General features: G+C 40.4%; 1 protein-coding gene across 6 annotated transcripts in view; it reads right to left on the bottom strand.

The window, feature by feature from the left end:
- Positions 1–663: 663 nt before the first annotated feature.
- DACH2 (dachshund family transcription factor 2) overlaps positions 664–17,460 on the bottom strand; it is a 239,528-nt gene continuing 222,731 nt past the window's right edge. For 2 of the 6 annotated variants that reach the window (XM_084213095.1, XM_084213096.1), the window contains exons 8-12: positions 14,244–14,389; positions 13,596–13,743; positions 12,107–12,250; positions 9,032–9,102; positions 664–1,503 (exon numbers count right to left, since the gene is read on the bottom strand). In XM_084213095.1, the coding sequence (XP_084069221.1) occupies positions 1,447–1,503; positions 9,032–9,102; positions 12,107–12,250; positions 13,596–13,743; positions 14,244–14,389 (566 nt within the window). In that variant the 3' untranslated portion in view covers positions 664–1,446. The remainder of the gene's footprint in view (positions 1,504–9,031; positions 9,103–12,106; positions 12,251–13,595; positions 13,744–14,243; positions 14,390–17,460) is intronic. The other 4 variants (XM_084213097.1, XM_084213099.1, XM_084213098.1 and 1 more) reach the window with 3 other exon arrangements.

Here is a 17,460-nt window from a genome sequence, read left to right as displayed (position 1 = left end):
TCACCTGTAGAACAGAGGGCAGCACATTTTCTTGCACTGACACTGGTTAAGATAAAGAATTCTTTTAGGAACAAAAAAAAAATCAGGTGATTCTATTCTGCAACGTCTGTTTACAAAAGTCTGCTAATGAGAAAAAAAAGCAGTGTTAAAATGAAAGAAATTGTGAACACTCTACATTTAGATGTAGGCAGAAGTAAACATAATCATGGGGAATATATTCCCTGTAGAACTATTTAAAGGTCTTTTTTGTTTTTAAGTGACAGTGATTTATATTCAGGGCATGTGTGTGTAAACATGTCTACAGAAACAGGAGTTTGCAAGGAAATAAGCACTGAGCCTTTGACCCAGGAATTAAAATAAAGAGGGAACAGGTGATCACTTAATTCCACCTGACTCAAACCAGCCTTCAGCGCCATGCTTTGAGAAGGGAAGCTTTCAGCTGTTTTCAGTTTTAACAGTTCAGAATCTGGAGCATACAATAATTAGGTAAATGTTTAATACCAACCCACCCTCTTTATTAAGTCATTTCTTCAAGTATTTTTAATAGTGCAAAATACTGGTTTGCATTAGTACAGTTACTATGGGAATTCACAGTCCAAAAAAAATCTTAAAAGATTTCCAAAGTCAAACAAAAAACTTTTTAATACTGTATTTTTAGCAAGAACATTTTTAACAAAGAATGTGTACTTTAACTTAATATGGTACAACAGAGAAACCATACTTAAAAGTTTCCATTATCTAACACTCTACTGCATATTCATTTTTCCATCTTAAAAGACCAAAAGCCAAGCTGAACTGAGCATTAAAAAAAAAAGCATCAATTATAATCCTCATATTACATCAGCTATTAGGGTTTAGCTCACACTTTTGAATCGGTCATCTAATGAAAGGACAATTTTTACATCGTTCTTTTAAAAAATGTACACACATTTCTTTTTAAAACGTAATATATATCGAGTATCTGCTTCAGTAAACAAAGCTTAATTTATAAACACAATCGAAACAGCTCCATGTTGAACAGTTTCAGTGATAAACTGGACTTGTATGATGTACAGCCAGTGAGGACCATTGTGGCTTAAAATCATTGTGCCATTGCTATTCAGTAATAGCCACCTCCTAAGGAAAAAAAAAAGTTCTTTTTCGGGGCAGGGTGGGGAGGGGAAATAATTGATGTATGTGCTTAAAAATACTAAAACTCCTTTCTATCTCCAGGGACCTAAAAATGATCTGTTGTGACAGGCTTGGTTTGGTATGGTAAGCTTGTAAAAAGTCTCAGTATTTCTTAATACGGCAGTTTTCAATGCAGCAACAGTAAATTGCTTGAAATTGTCCTTCAAGTTTCATGCTACAAATCCTGTTCCTCACACAGTACTGAAGGCATCAAAGGTTGGAAGGGACATTTCTCAGGAACTATATAGTCTTCAAATAGTGGTCATTATACATTTTTCAGCAATAGGTGGTTCCTTCAGTACATAATGGTCGGCTTGATGTATGTTCTGTTTTCTGGAGGGAAACAAAAAAGAAGAAAAAAGTCAATTACACAGCTGAACATTTTATAATTAACTGACACTTAGGTGGTTTCTTCACTTGGTTGAGGATCTTTTTTTTTTTCCTCAAGCCAAATGAGCAGATCTAAAAGTGATATAAACTAAACTGCCCATGATGTGGGCACGTTTGGTGTAGGAAAAGGAGGCACTGGGTGACAACACCCAGCCAAGCCCCCAAGAAAGGACAAAGACCCACCACCACTTGCCCTGGTGTTTGCCAGCAATGGCTCAGGACAGGCTGCAAACACTCTGATTTGGATTTTTTTCCTTTAAGGCATTTTTTTCAATCAAACAGTCCTTTTCTCCCAAAGGCAGCCCTTGTTGGATTGCTGCCTCCCTGGGACAGACCCAGGGACAAGGCACCAGCTTTACCACACACCCCTGTCACTGCATAAAACCTGCCAGGGAACAGGGTGTTAAAACTGCACTGCTTTCAGAAAATGTAAATCAGGATCTGTTCTTGGAAAACTGTTCTTTCATTCAGAAACCACCACATTTCTCTTAAAATTCTATTTCTTTATTTAGAGAATGAAGCAGAAAAGCACTTCATAAAAATATTCCTAGTTATAGTACCTATCAACTGTGATTTTTCACATTAAGCAACTTTAGGCCCAGAGAAAAAATAAATATTGAAATGCCCACAGAAACTGGAGCTAACAAGAATCCATATTCCTGCTCATTATACAATGAATCATGAATCCACCCAGCTAAATCTGCAAGAACTGATCTGGAAGATGATAGCAAAATGATAATATGGAGCAGCATTTTGTATAATGTTGACATCTCTCCCATTACTGTTTTACATACGCCAATACCGAGCACTCCTAAGGAAAGAACAAGTATTGACCTGCAAACTGACACTGATCCTTGGAGCAATCTCCAAGTTTGCCACATTTCAATTTCAAAATGCATTTCAGCTATAATATGAGTGATTTATCATTTAGCAGTAGCTGTCAAAGTAACCTCCTAGATAAAACAAAAACATCTGGAACCATAAACAGAGGAGAGCAGTAGCTGAATTTTAATCCAAATCCGACATGTTCACTTCATTAGGAACAGGAAACAGCTAATTAGTAATTGAATGTTTTGTGGTTTTAAGGAGGCTCAGAATCTCCAAACTGAGATGATTTAATACGTATTTTGGATGTAAGCACAAATAAAGATCACAAGAGCCAGGGACATAACAACTCCAGAGGGACATTTGGGAGCCTCCAAAGAAAGAACTAAAATTAGTTTCAGGCCATTGGCTGATGAAAATTCTTGTTTTAAACCTGGTGGGGAATTACTAAAGCCTGGGGGGGTTCAGCAGAAATGCAGGGATTGAGCACTGTGGGGTTTGTTTGTGGTTTGGGTTTGTTTTTTTTTTTACTTTTTCTCATGATCATTAGGAAGCTGCACACGGCTTCTTCCCTAGTGGAGGCTGTTCCTTATGTTCCTATTAAATTTTAAGTATTATTTTTTTAAATTAAGGTAAGATGAGGACATTGAGGGTACTGTGGGCTGACTAAACTTTGGAACAGGTTTCCATATTTCCTTCCAATCCCCTTTATTTCTCAAGGAAAGTTCAATGGAGATATCTGGAATACCTGTAAGAGAGAAAAGTAAATGCCACAGCTCAAGCCCAGTGCAGCCACCCAGGAGACATCATTGATCAGTGAACAGAAAGTGCATAGTTAAATATTTCCTTTTTTATAGCACCCTCAATTATTCTCCAGAAATTAAAATACTTTTTTTTGTTGCTGTGCAATAAACTGAATTTCATGGCATTAACCACGTCACACAGCAATCACCTCTGAGGAATTAACGTGCTGGGAGCAGCTGTGCCCCCACTTACAAAGGGAAGACAATGTGATGTTGTCAAATTAATCTTTTCTGGAGAATATTCACCATCTCCTCAGTGCAGCTGACTGCAAGCTACAGACCATTTTATAGCACTTTACTGTATTATATAGCAAAGATTTGAATAAATCTGTGTGCAATAAATGTATTCTTTTATCAGGTTTATCCCTTAATCAAATATTCATTTATGTGGGCTTCATTCTATTAAAAAACGAAATTATACAAAGGTGAGCAAAAGCGTAGATTTACAGTAGTTTAAAGCCTAATCTCATTCTCTAGGGGTAATACTGACAATATAAAAACTGTATAAATGATATTCCCTAACACTAAATATGCTTATGAGCCCCCTGTGCATGTTACACTGCTTTACAGCCTACAGAGCAATGCATGACTGGCTTAATAAGCAAGACATTTAGAAAGGAGGGTTTTTTTCCCCTTCACAATGTATAAGACAAGTAAAGATCTCTGAGTTTCTTGGTGAGCCACTGTCTGTGTTAATAATGGGAATTTTCCCTCAGGATAGCATTCTCTTCTCTGAGTTGTTAGCCCAGGGTAGGTGCATCTCTTGCACTCCTTTTAGCCACAATATCATCATTTATCTTTTTCTTACAAGGTTTTAATGGGTGCATAAAGGACAAATCCAAAGGCAATAATCACCATCTCCATATTTATTCATGTTTAATTTTTTTTTTTCAGAGCTTATTCCACATCTCTGAATCCTTTGTAAGATCTTTGTTTTAAATTGGGAATTTTGTTTTATTTCCCCAAACTACTTTAAAACAAAACAAGTGTCCAACTGCACAGGAGATGAGCTCTCCACCCTTCCCAGGCTGGGTAAACAGCACCTCAGTTAGATCAGAGCCAAGCTCAGCTTTGGAGGAAGCAACACATGGGAAATGCAATGCTGTAACAATAAATTAACTTGCAAAGCTGAGGCTAATTAGTTTGAACCAGTGCCTTAGTTCGTACAAAGAAAAAAATCAGACAAAACTAGTTTGCTTCTCTTAAGGATCACATCCCTCAGAAAACCCCTCTTTCCCTACAGCCCTTAGCAGACAGGAATGCTGCCTGCCTGGAAGGGGAATGAATCCAGGCCCTGCTTGTGGATAAGGACCAGAGCAATGACCAAAACTCAGCAAAGGATCCCTTCACTACCAGGAAAAGAAGATGGATCTGGGCTGATCATTCAGCTGAATAACAAGTAAAAATTACTTCTTTGTCTGCTTAGTTGTCCAGCAAAACTTCTCTTTTATCCACAAATATCCTTCAAACTGAGCAGTGAGAGAGCAGGGCACAGCTCCCTCTTGACCCAGGAAGAACACGGTCAATAAATGGTTCTGTGAGCAGCAGTACCAACAAGGATTGGTTTGTTTTCATCTCTCCCACTTTCCTATGGCCTCTCTCCACCCTGAAGAGGTGCAGATATATCAGAGGTGCCCTCTAGGATATCTCCAGCTGGCTGAGCCCAGGGCATCCCCTGGGGTTGGTACCAAAACCTTTCCTTCCTCCCAGCCTGACCCTGCAGGGCTTCTCACCCACAGTGCTGCTGGGCAGGAGTTTCTTCCCCTCTTACTTTGTGTGTAAGGCAGCTGACTTGACCCTGTCAAGTATTTCCTCATCCATGTTAAGAGAGTTAAAAAAACTTGAAATAAACCCAGGATTTGCAGTGAGTCCCTGTAAAGCCTGCTCCTGGTGAGCCCTTATGGGGCGGCTCTGAGCTGCACGTGGCCATGTGGGCATGGAGTGACAGTCTGGGAGCTGCACAGGAGCTCTGAGAGAGCTTTTCTGGGAACTCTGCAATGACACAGCACGAGGCAGCTACCAGGGGTTTAATAACCCACAGCCTCCAGACCAGGACACGCTCTAGGGAGAGAACACAGCTCGGGCAGGCAGAAGAACAACAGGCCTAAGACTCAGAGAAAGCAGCTTGGATTTGAGAACTCAGTGGTTAGATCAGAACAACAATGAACTGAAGTCCTCTCTCCATAATGAACCCCAAAAAACGTTCCAAACTACACCAGTCCTTCATCTTTGATAAATAAATAAAATGTTACTCACATGTCAGATAAAAATAAAATGTTATTCATGGTAACCTCAGAGTTTTTGTGCCGAAGCTCTGCCAGGTTATGTCACAAACAAAAGCAGCAGCAGCAGCCCTGGGTCACCCTCCTGTTGCAGGCACAGTGAAGTACATTTTCACCTCAGAAAAGCCTGCCTGCCTATGCTGCTGCCTCCTTCCTGAAATTTTATTTTTTTGTAAATTGTTGTTATCAAGTATTACCGTAACATCTACTTTTTAAGATTTTAAGCTAACATTGCTTTGCTGATTGTTCCACTATCCCCTAACAATGAAATATCGTAATACAAAAGTTAACTAAGGTATAAACATGCAAAAGGAGAAGTCTCCCTGCGATCATAAAATGATGTTATTTTCTGTTCAGCAGTTCATGTTACTGCTGTTCATGCTAATTAATTAAAGGAGCTGTTGCTGTAATGTGCAAACAGGGAATCTGAGAAACTGAGAGGGCTTTTAGGTCTCGGAGTGAAGTTAAGTCAATCTGGGCGCGGGCAATCAAATGTAATGAAATCACTTGTCAGTGCTAAGCTTGCAAAAACTGTGAAGTTTGACTAGGGAGTAAAAGGATTATAATTAGATTTCCAATAGGATAATAACTAAATGGCAGAAAGCAGTAAAGAGAAAATATTACTTTGTTAGCTAATGGTGCTGCTGTTCAGTTTTAGTTTTTATCAGCACACTTGTAGTTGTGCTCATTTAATTTGCTTTTATCAGCAAAAATGCACTACTCGAATGGTACTTGAATGTCATTTGCAAAAATCATTGATCTGAAGGTGCACTTAATGACACCCAGTATGTTTATTTTATGTGGAAGGGAGATTGGCTGATAAAATGGTTGATGCACTGTGGTGCTGGCCCAGGAGTGAGTGGTGGAAGGAAGAGCTGGAGGGTGTCTGAGTGCTCATCACCTGCTCTTATCTCCTCTGCCAGCTAAAAACCTCCCAGCTCCAGCTCTGAACTACATCTGGGATATGGAAGACGGAGGCATTAGACTGTAAAGTTCAAAAAAGTTTTAAGTCTCATCTGCATGAAATTTCTGTTCAATTAATATACAAAGCAGAGGGAAAATGAGTCAACTAAATGGAAAAGATTTATAATGCAGATCAGAAACGCAGTACATGAACAGCTTGTGTTAATAAAATCATTTTAAGAAATGAGCATAAAATATGATATGACTTAATCACTGTGAAAGGTGGCTGTGCAGTAGTTCTGTAATTTTCCTTTAAACCGTCTTAAGGAGATACTGGCAGTGGAACTAATTGAATTTCAAAGGAAAAGCGCTATGTGAATGATAGATTTCTGTCCAGCAGAGCTATTGACAACAGAAAAAGAAAGCTCTGTATTGATGCTAAAGCTTTTTTTCTGAGCAACTGACAGAGATTTTGGAAGCCTGGAAACAGCTTTGTATTAGGGACATGTGTTGTCCTCCCAGGGCCCAAAAAACAAAGGCAGCAAATGACAGGGGTAGTGAGGGAGTGTGCTCGAATCGTCAGAGCTGCCGCAGCAATAGGAGCTGTCAGGGACACGAATGGTTATCAAAGGAAAGGGAATAAAAAGTTATTACAGTATCAGCATAAATAAAAATGAAAGAGATGGTGCTACAGGACAGGAACACTTTGAAATCTAAACAAGCTCCGCAGAGAGTTCTCCAGAAAGCTTTTTATCAGCTGAGAGTGTTTAGTGACCAAGTGGCTCAGCTCCTCACATGTCCCCACAAGCAGCATTACCACGCCAGGGGGGTCAGAGCCAGCAGGGCAGAAAAGGGAAGGGAATGGGAGGGACAGGGACAGGGCTGCAGCTCAGGCCATGTCCTGCTCTCACTGAGCCCAGGGACACTGAACACAGGGAATATCCAGCTTTCCCCTTGGCCACGCCTAATAAAAACTTCCTGAGCCAAAGCCTCTCATAACTGAAGGGATGATGTAGTTGGGATCAGATTAAAAGAAAAAGAAGAATGAAAAAAATTCGACATGAAGTAAAAATGGTAAAAAAATCACAAGGCTTTCCTGTGTATTAATAAACTACAGGTAACATAAACTTCTCTTGATTCCTTCAGGCAAGTAAATGGTCGTTGAAAGTGGCTGTGCATCACCTTCCTCACAGTATTTGTAATCATTTTTGATGTAAAGACACATCTGAGCCAAGTGTCATGGTTTTTCTTCAACTGAAAAGTGAAATTACCTTTCTCTTCTTTACCAGAGTCTGCCCAGATGAACCTTTGACTCTCAGAGTTGTCTGGAAGAGCACTGAGCATTCCTCTCAGCAGGTACCACGAACAGATCAGAAATGTAAGGAACATTTTGCTCATCAAATTTAAATACATGTGTCCCAAGTGCTCATCCAATATTTTGACTATTTCTGGCAGCAGCAATTTTCCAATTGCAATATTTAGAGCACAGCTCTCATCATATGTGCACATGTATATACACACACATATGTCAGATGTATATATCTGCATTACAATAAAGCTGTGATTCTCCTTCTCTGTCATACAGAGCATATGAATCTAAAATCACAAGAAGAGACAGCAGTAAAAATATTTGAAAGCTTTCCTGTAAGGATGGCAGATGGACGACAGATGCATACCAGAGGTATGCAAGTCAAACCTTCCCCAGCCAAAGAGAAATGCTCAAGTGAGGTTTGTGTCTCTAAGTGCACTGCAGCCCTTCTCCTGTCTGCACAAACTGTCTGCAGTTGCCTCAGCACAGGGGATTTCTGCACATGACCATTCCAGGAAGCAAGAGAAGGGGTGGGATTGCTCTAAGAAGCAGCAGTTCTAAGAGACAGCTGTCTGCAGGCTGCCAGCACAGAACTGAACAGTCTGGAATGAACATGGCACAGGACTGAAGGGAGAAAAACTCTGCAAGTTGGACTTTCATCAGAGAATTCCAATGTTCAAATTGCTCAGAGCAGATTTTATCACAGGTGATTGTGGATTTTCTGTGTGGTTCAAAGAGGCTTCCATGAGGAATGGGAATATCCCTTGGGAATATCTCTGTGTCTCAGCTTCCCCAAAGGAGGATTCCACAACTCCTCACGTCCCAGACCTGCGGCCAGAATTCACTTCCTGCTCTTTGGAAAGCACTCAGGCCATACCTGGAGGTGCTGCACTTACACACAGCCACACAGTGAGGGAAAAGTAGCACCAGACATCTGCCCATAATGTGAACATGGCTCTTTTTCACTTACAGTTCATGCATTTTTTTAAAACATCTGCAATCTTGACAGGTAAGTAAAGACCAGAGGTAGAATATTTCAAATGATAAAGCATATGTAAAACCCCTTTTGAACAAAGGGCATATGTCTTGGTAGATAAATATCAGTTTTAAAACAAACAGCACCTCTAAATCACCTCTAAATATCTAAATATCACCTCTACTTAAAGTTAATTTCTGATCTTGTAAAGGTAATTTCTGATCTTTGCTCTTACAAAGGTTTTCTGTATCAAACAGGAAAACAAACTGAAGCTCTGTAATTTACATTTATCTTAAATCATGAAAAAAGATATAAAAATGATTTAAGCTAATTTTTAATGACAAGCACACAAGTGAGGAGCTGTGGTACATACTGCACCTTGCATGGCTGCACTGTCATGTTGGGTTCCGTTGTGTTCTATTTCCATATCTGGGATTCCAGCATCTGAAAGATGGGAGACTGAAGATTAATGCATTCCCCTTTGCCCCTCTCTCAGGCATCTTTAGAACAATATTTATAGCAAACTAGGGTGCTCTCCAAGTTAACATGGTCTTGCATAAAACATTTGGTCCTCATAGAATTTTCAGTAGTAAATTGTTTCCAAAATGTGCAAACATTACTGGTCTCACAGTGAATTATTTTTAACGTGCTTCACATTTGTCTGATGATCAGATAATAACCAACACGTGGTAATAATATGTCTGCAAAATCCTCTTGGAGAATGAGGGCATCTGACACATGAAAAATAAAATTTGAAATTAAACTGTGATAATATTAAACTACATACTCTTGTATATAGCCAAGTACCTCCAAATTACAGAGTTGAAGAATATAGCCAGTGCCAGGCAACAGTTTTGGGGTGTGTGTATCAGTTTGTGTGAGTGCATGTTACAGATAAGAACTGTGCAAATTGCATTTCCAACCTCAGCTTGGGATGTGTGAGCATGTGTTACCACCCAAACCCAAATTACAGCTGTCATATTATGTGAAGTATTTCCAGATCTCCGAGAAGAGCTTTCCAAAGAGGACTGTGCTCTTTTTTTTTTTTCCCCAAGTTGAGAAGGAGTCTCATGACACTCACTCTGGACCTGTTTAATTTCATGTTGGTGATCCCTGTGTCTGCACAGTCCTTGGGGTGGGGGCGGGGGCTCCAACACCCCAGGGTGTTACAGGAACAGATGCCACGATCCACCTTGTGCCAACAAGGATTAGCATGAAGGGGATGTGATTTGAATCCATGGCACCTCAAATCCTGGAGTAACATCTGCTTCCCTTATCACACAGCCCTTAGAAATTACAGGAAGGAAAAACCCACACCTGAAAGGAAGCTGTGTCTACAGTTTGGAGGTTTTTCTGTGCAAAAGCCTGTTCTGGACTTTCTCAAACAGGGAACAAGTGCACTGCTGCTTTCACATTTCACTTCAGCTCAGTGTCAGGATCTGTCACAGAGGTGATGCTTTGCTGGTGACCCTGCAGTAACTGAGCCCTGAGTGAAAGCAGGGCAACCCTGAGACGTACAGTCCTTACAGGAGAGCAATAGCTCAGCAATAAATGTGTAAACGAAATACGTGTCATGAGTGCATATATAGCTCTATAAATGTATATGTGATATACACATATACTTTTTTTTTCTTATAAAATTACAAGTGTCTGCTATTCTGCAGGACTTCCCTTACTCAGATTCCTGTTCTGAAGGCAAGTGCAGGGCACTGACCTATCAATCTGAAAAGGTTCTTTCTTCTCAAACCCTTCAGAGTACACGTTGTATATACCAAAAATGACAAAGTCATCTGTAACTAATAACAGCATCTGTTAAACGAGACAGACTGTCAGAGTTAAATTAAAAATACTCAGAATAGCCCTTCACATTTTGTTGTCATAAAATTGTACCTGCAATTAAATTGTGGATTAAGATGCTAATGAGCTACCTGATTTGCATGTGCAATCAGATTAGCATGTAAATATCAGCTTCTTGCAGGCACTAACATATATATGACTACCTGAGCCTGCAAATCAAACTGCTGCAGCCAGGCCCACACTAGCAGATGTAAAGGTGTGTTAATCACACTGCTGGAACGTTGGTATCCCTGGATTTGTGGCTTCCAGAACTGCTGGGTGCTGCTGGCTGGTGTGTGAGCAGCAGGTGCTTCCCTGCAGTGGCAGCACCCAGGGGAGTGACCTTGCAGCATATAAGGATTTTAGGTTTTTCCTTAGATTCCTCTCAAGGTCCTGGTTCTATCTGTGGCATCCAGTCTGGGAATTTGTCTGGTCCACTGGAGGGGGTGGAGAAGGTTTTTTGCTGGCTCTGGCCACCCAGTGTCCCTGGTCACTGTCCCCACCCCGCTGTGACTGCAGCTGTGAATCCACACCTGGATCCCCTTGGCCACTGCCAGTGCTCCAGGGACAGCAGCCAGTCCCTGCTTCCAGGATGTGCAGGGCTCTGAACAGCAGATGAGAGGAGCCTCTGAGAGATGCTGCTCTCGTACTCACAGAGTTTATGTGCCTTGGGTGCCCCAGATAAATCCCAGCTCCCATCTCCTGCAGAGCACTGCCGTGCCAGGGCACACACACAGCCTTGCCCTGGCTTTAAACAACAATGTGGGCAGCTCTCGCAGCTGAGAACTCCAGACAAGCCAAATTCATTATTTTTGCTCAGCAGTCAGGCAGCTTTTGCACTCTGCAGTCTCTAGCAGTGCCCAAAGCAGGCAGCACAAATTAACACACCACAGGACACCTGAATGCAGCAGGGACTGAACGCCACTCTGATTCCTGAGCCTCTGCAGAGACTCCAGGTAGGGATGCACAGACTAAACCTTAGCTGCAGAACCTGAAATTAATTAAATCTCAGCTAGGTTCAGTCTTAAATGTTCAAACCAAAGCTCTAAAGTTTGGCCAGAATCATCTGAAGCACAAAAGGTAAATCCTCCTGATAGCCAGAACTTAATCACTGTTTAGGAGATGAACTGATTTGCTTTTGTTTCACAAGAATATTTTGGGAAGTGTTCAAAACCCAGTCAGCTCTGAAAACTGATACATATTTAACAAACTTAATAGGTCCTGAGGCTGAGCAAACTTCAGCCAAACAGCTTTTGAAATGAAGCTCAGCAGTTCTAAAAATGAATCTGCTGGGAGAGAAGAGTTCACAGAACCTTATAGGAACCAAATTTCACATTGTCTTAGCTGGCACTGTAACAGATTTCTCTGTAATATATTCAGCATTTCTTGTCATCTCTGTGTAAACTGCTCTGTCTGTTTTTCTAGTTGCAGACTTATTTATTTTTTTAATTCTCAACCCAGAGCACATAGCCTGAAATAGATTTTTCATTATTTCAGGAAAGAATTGTGGGGGTTTATTCTGAAATTTGCTCTGTGCACCATCTGATTTTTTTTTTCTCACTCAGTCAAACATCATTTTAAGCTGACTGTGAAAGGCCAACTAAGACATTACCATTTAACATCCTGAGACCGTCACCTGATGTGGCCTGTTTCAGAGCCTGTTCCACTTGTTCTCTTCTCTTGGATTCAAATTCCAAAGCTTCCTGCAATTTTCTCTTTGCCTTCTTCTCTTTCTTCAAGCGTTTTTGAATTGTGGCTGAAATGTAAATACAGTGTAAGAATGGTTGTCAGGGCACAATTAACAGATGATGGAGACTGTAAAAATTTAGTTTATGTTGAATATGCAAAGGTGCAGTTCTAGCTCAGGACTCCTAGGACAATAAAGATGTGCATGTGGTGGTGACCTGAAAGACAAACAGTTCTGGGGATGGTGATTATTGGTGCAATTCTCTCACAAGTCAGGAGCTATCAAAGTTTGTGAATGACCTGAAGTTTTTGGTGAGTTAGCTGGGATTCAGGAGGGGCACACTGTGCTGTCCTAAGGAGCTCAGTTTTGTTGTACAGTCCCATCACACCTGGGTGATGCAAAATTTGTGGACACTCACTGCGATTTAACAGCCTCAGAAGGATTTACTGATCCTCCACAAGTTGACTGAGAGGTGCCCTTTGGTGCCTCTTAGTGAGACCTGGCACTGCAGAAAGCTCCACACACCCAATTTCCATTCAAAAAGCACAGGAAGAAAAGACTAGGCACCTCCACTTTTGGTCTTATCTAGTTTTATCTTTCTGATTTCATGGATGTAATCTAGAAGTAGCTTTTGGCACATGAAGTGCTGTTCCTTTCCTTCAGATGCAGATCTGAATTTTAAAAAGAATACTAATACTGCCTCCTTTGCAGCAGCACAGCGAGAAATTCAGATTTACCAATTTAATTGCCTATTATTATCAAAAGCTTCTAACCAGTCATGGTTTTGTCTCAGAAAGCCCCATTTGGGGTGTGCTACTGCACCTCAATCTCCTGATGCAAAAAAAAAAAAAATCTAGGACTATTTGCTTCAGATCTTGCACTTGGGCAGACAATTTCTCACAGCTCTATTTTGTTGTGCTGAAGTTCTCTACAAGACAAACTGAGCAGCAATGAAACTGCAGAAATGTGGGCTAGGGAAGTAATGACAAAAATCACCTCCATACCCAAATTAAAGCCATGTCTTTCTCACAGTAGGACTGATGATGCTTGGAGGATACCAGCAGAAACAAAAAGAAATTAAAGCTGTCAAATGAAGAAATCAGGCTGGGAATACCTGGGCAGAGTGATGCTAATACACCTGGAAGCCATGAAACTGCCCCAGCTTCCCTCTTCAGAACCTGCCAAAACTCTCTGGGGCCAGTTGCCCTACAGGTAATAATCCTTCAGCCATGTTCCTTCTGCTCACAGAAACCTGTGCTTAGCTCTGGTTCCAGGAGATTTGAATCTTTCACTACCAGGGCAGGTCCACTGCTGCATTACACCAGTTAACTCTGAGCCCTCGACAGCACCAGCTGGAAATACCAAAGGGTTATACATTTCACAGACACCTAAACTCCATTTTTCACTCACTCACCTCTGCTTTGCAGCTCAGCTGTGAGTTGCCTTTCCAAGCTCTCTCGTAGTTCTCGCTCTCTACAAAGCTCCATCTTTAACTCTTTCTTTTCCTGCTGTATCTGCTTTTCCTGGACTCTTGCATTGTCCACAGCCACTTTCAGCAGGCCCTAAAACACACACAAATGCAAGATCTGAAAACACCATTTTCTTTCAGCAGTGACAAAATTCATCCATTTGTTTCTTTTACACCCTCTAGGAAAACAGAAAGATTAGAAGCAGGAACCTACAGACCTGAAACACGACTGGGCATTGAAGTAGCTAATGTTGGAGTTATTTATGAGGAATTTTGTGGCATGGAATCATTCAGTACAGCTTTGGTTAATTTGGTTACAGTGCAATGTCTCTGCTCACCTCAGTTACTGCAGAGAGCACTGCAGGAATAATGAGAATGGTGAATTTCAAATATTGCCAATTATTAAGTCAAATATACAATGTATGAAACCCTTCCATGACTGATAACGCCAGGGAGAGAGGAAACCTAAGCATGACATTAAATTAAAGAGATGAGAAACTACAAATACAAAATTGTTTCTGAAACTTGTTTAAGAGTGCAAAAGAAACACGTTATCTATCATGACATAACCTGGCCCTGTAGAGAAGAATTTACCTGAATGTTGGTTAATAGTGTTTCTACTGATGAAAGACCATCAGCAAAAAGAAATGGCGCCGGAAATCCAGGAGGCAAGGCCTGTCCAGCCAGTTGGACTTTATCTAAGGTTGGTTTCATTATTGGAATGGCAATTTGGACCTCTTCTGTAAAGATAGGTTTAAAAGCAACATCAGAAAGCATTGGAAATATAGGTGACTATAATTTCTAGCAACTAGCATTTTGTTTATCTGGAAGTCAAAATACAAGTGCATTAGTAAAATCAACATTGTTTCAGTCTTTGGGCAGCTGGGACTGTTGCCAAGGCAAGTTGGCAAAATAGTACAGAACAATAATCAATACCCTGAGACTATAACACAGCTGTAATGGAGTACAGACTATTATATCTCAAATTCTACAGAATTATACCACAGAATTATAACAGTATTACGCAGTTCATTAAACCTGAATGACCTGTCTTCATTCTATCATGTTTGCCATTCTGTGATGTGCGTTTTTTGTTGCTATAACCTTGGCAAAATTCTAATCAAGGAATGTATCACATCTCTTTACTTCTTTACCTTTCCCCTTCCTGTGCTCAGCAGTAAATAATCTCCACTGAGTCATCCATCCCCTCTGCCAGCACTGCTTGGAACTGGAGCATCTCCTGCAGAGAGCAAACTGGGGCCTGGCAGCTTCCCCCTTCACTCCTTCTTGCAAATACATGGTGTGGGTATAGATCAAGCTGTGCACAGACAGCAGAAATGGGTATCCAGAAAGAAACAATGTTAGAAATTGTTTTTTTCTAGAATCCCTTCAATTCGGTGAGGAGTCAATAATATCACCAAGGAACTCCCATTTTTGAATAGAATAACTGAAGGATCTTTTAGGAGAGTAGATATAGCTCCTTTTCTCAGTACCCTGTGAGTTCTTCTTCCCACATACTCATTTTAATTTCTGAAAACCAGACAATTGAAATCTAGCTGTGTCTGAAGCCGAACTTTGTATAATTCTTTCACTCTGAAATGCTAAAGAAATACTTCTGTGCAATATTCCAGTCTCTATCTCTATCTCTATCTCTATCTCTATCTCTATCTATCTATATCTATATACACATCATGATCCTGTACTTGCAGAAATCATGGCAAGTCTCTGCCCAGCACCTCCCTTTTAGGGAAGCCTGTGATCCCTGCCTTGGCCATGAGCTCCTGATGCCAGTGCTCACCCAGGGCAGCAGCCAGCCCCCCGAGTTTCATCTATCAAGTGCCTTGGTGATATTAAAGCCTGAATTTACAATTAGACCACACCATATTTAAAAGGTCTCCTTCTTCCACTCCTGTTTTTAAGGAATAAACAACTTTAAAAAAAATCTGACAACTAATTAACCCAGGGTGTCTCCACTGCAGCACTGTTTTCTGGTGTAACACACTCAGGAGCCTCCACTGAGCTGCACTTTTTGCATCCACCTGACAACAAACAAGGAGCATTAGCAGTTTTCAAGTATTCATTGAAATCTCTGGTTTGGGAGTATTTTGTCTTTGCTCTGTGAGTTCATTAAATGGAACATCTTCCTAATGATTTTTCAGGACTAATAACAAAAGCCAGTAACCTCCACATGTCCTCAGAGATGGCATCTTAGATGGAATTGAAGTGATCCATTAAAAAAATCCCAGCTCAGGTAACAAACTCAGACCATGAAGTTTGTGCTGATTCAGACACACCACTGCTCATATTCAAATCTATCAGTGGCAGAGTTTTTAAAATAACCTGATCAGTTGTCACACATGGTGCCACACAGAAATAACAGCAAAGCCACAGAGTCACAAAAGACTAAACAGAAGTGGCATTTGAAAAAGAAAGCAATACATGAAGTATGCATAACGAAACTGGAGCTGCTCTAACACCTCTAGAAATCTCTGCTATTTGGAGATGAAAGTAATAACATTAAATTGGCCGAAAGGAAAATTACTATTGACTGTGAAGACAGGTTGCATGGTCTATGGTTTGTAATGCTACTGTACAGCAGATTGAAGTTTCAAAATAGTATTACTCTTCTTTAAAGAGATAGACACAGCTAAATTAGGTGCTGCTTGCTGCAGTGAGGATCAAATGCAAAAAGAATCATATTTCATCAGACCTAGTCAACACCAGGAAAATAAATAGAAATATAAGAGGTATGCAGGCAATGATTCATTTTGATAATCTGGCCCAAGAGAGACACATAGAGACAGCACACAGATCTAAGCTTCTACCAAAAGACAAATAGGACACAGAGGGTGGGAATTGGGATGACAGTGTAGCAGAGGTCACATCGATTTTCAGCAGCAGTTTTCACACAGATGAGATAACCCTGGACTCTATTTGGCCCATTGTTCATATCCTACCTGTCCCAGAAGCAATAAATTTCCAAGTCCCAGAAAAAGGGCAGTAAAGAAGAAGGATTCTACTTATGACTTCTTATGATTAAGTTTTTGTGCTAACCAAACATGCTTTGCAGACCAAGGTCACATTGCATGTTAAAGTCTGTAATAGCTGAAACTAGAAGCAGCATATTATGTTTTAGCGTATATGGGTGGAAACTGTCAAACCATTCATCATTTTTTTTTCTGATTGAAATCACACTCTGCAAAGACGAATGATAAATGCATTAGAAATCTATTTCAATCTTGTAATAGGTCTTCACATCTGAACGGTGTCTACATCTTGCCCATGCTCTGAATAAGTGCACAGTTAGGCAGAAATTTATTAGCTAGACTTGAGGAATCATAATTGGTAAAGCAATTAAAAATGGCATGTGCTGGAAGCATTTCTTGGGGACTGTATCAAATGCATCTCTTTAATGGAAAAAAAATAATGTTGATTTAAGGATTTTGATTTTAAACACCACTAAAAATATAAATGCTAAAAGCTGCACTCACATATACAATACAACAGAATAAGCAAGAAATAAAGCCAAGACAGCTCCAGTCTGACCAAGGACACAAACAACCTTTCTGATTATTGAAGCAAAGTGGGAACTACTTTTATCGAGCCTGTTTGTTAAACCTGCCATGCTTTATAAAAGCATTCAGGAATCCATTTAGAGTGCAGTCTTTTCATTTTAATTTCTAGCTGACATCCAGATGAATAGATGAAAGTAAGAATTATACTGCAGAGCAAAGAAATACACAGTAAACACTAACAGTGAATGGAGTATCATCCTGGGAAAGCACACAGAAATCTGCTAGGAAGTTTCTTG

This window comes from Fringilla coelebs (assembly GCF_963513975.1).
Source record: "Fringilla coelebs genome assembly, chromosome: 11".
In the NCBI taxonomy this organism is placed as follows: Eukaryota; Metazoa; Chordata; class Aves; order Passeriformes; family Fringillidae; genus Fringilla; species Fringilla coelebs.
Note: the sequence above shows the minus strand (reverse complement) of the source record. Positions and strands in the feature narration are given on the sequence as shown.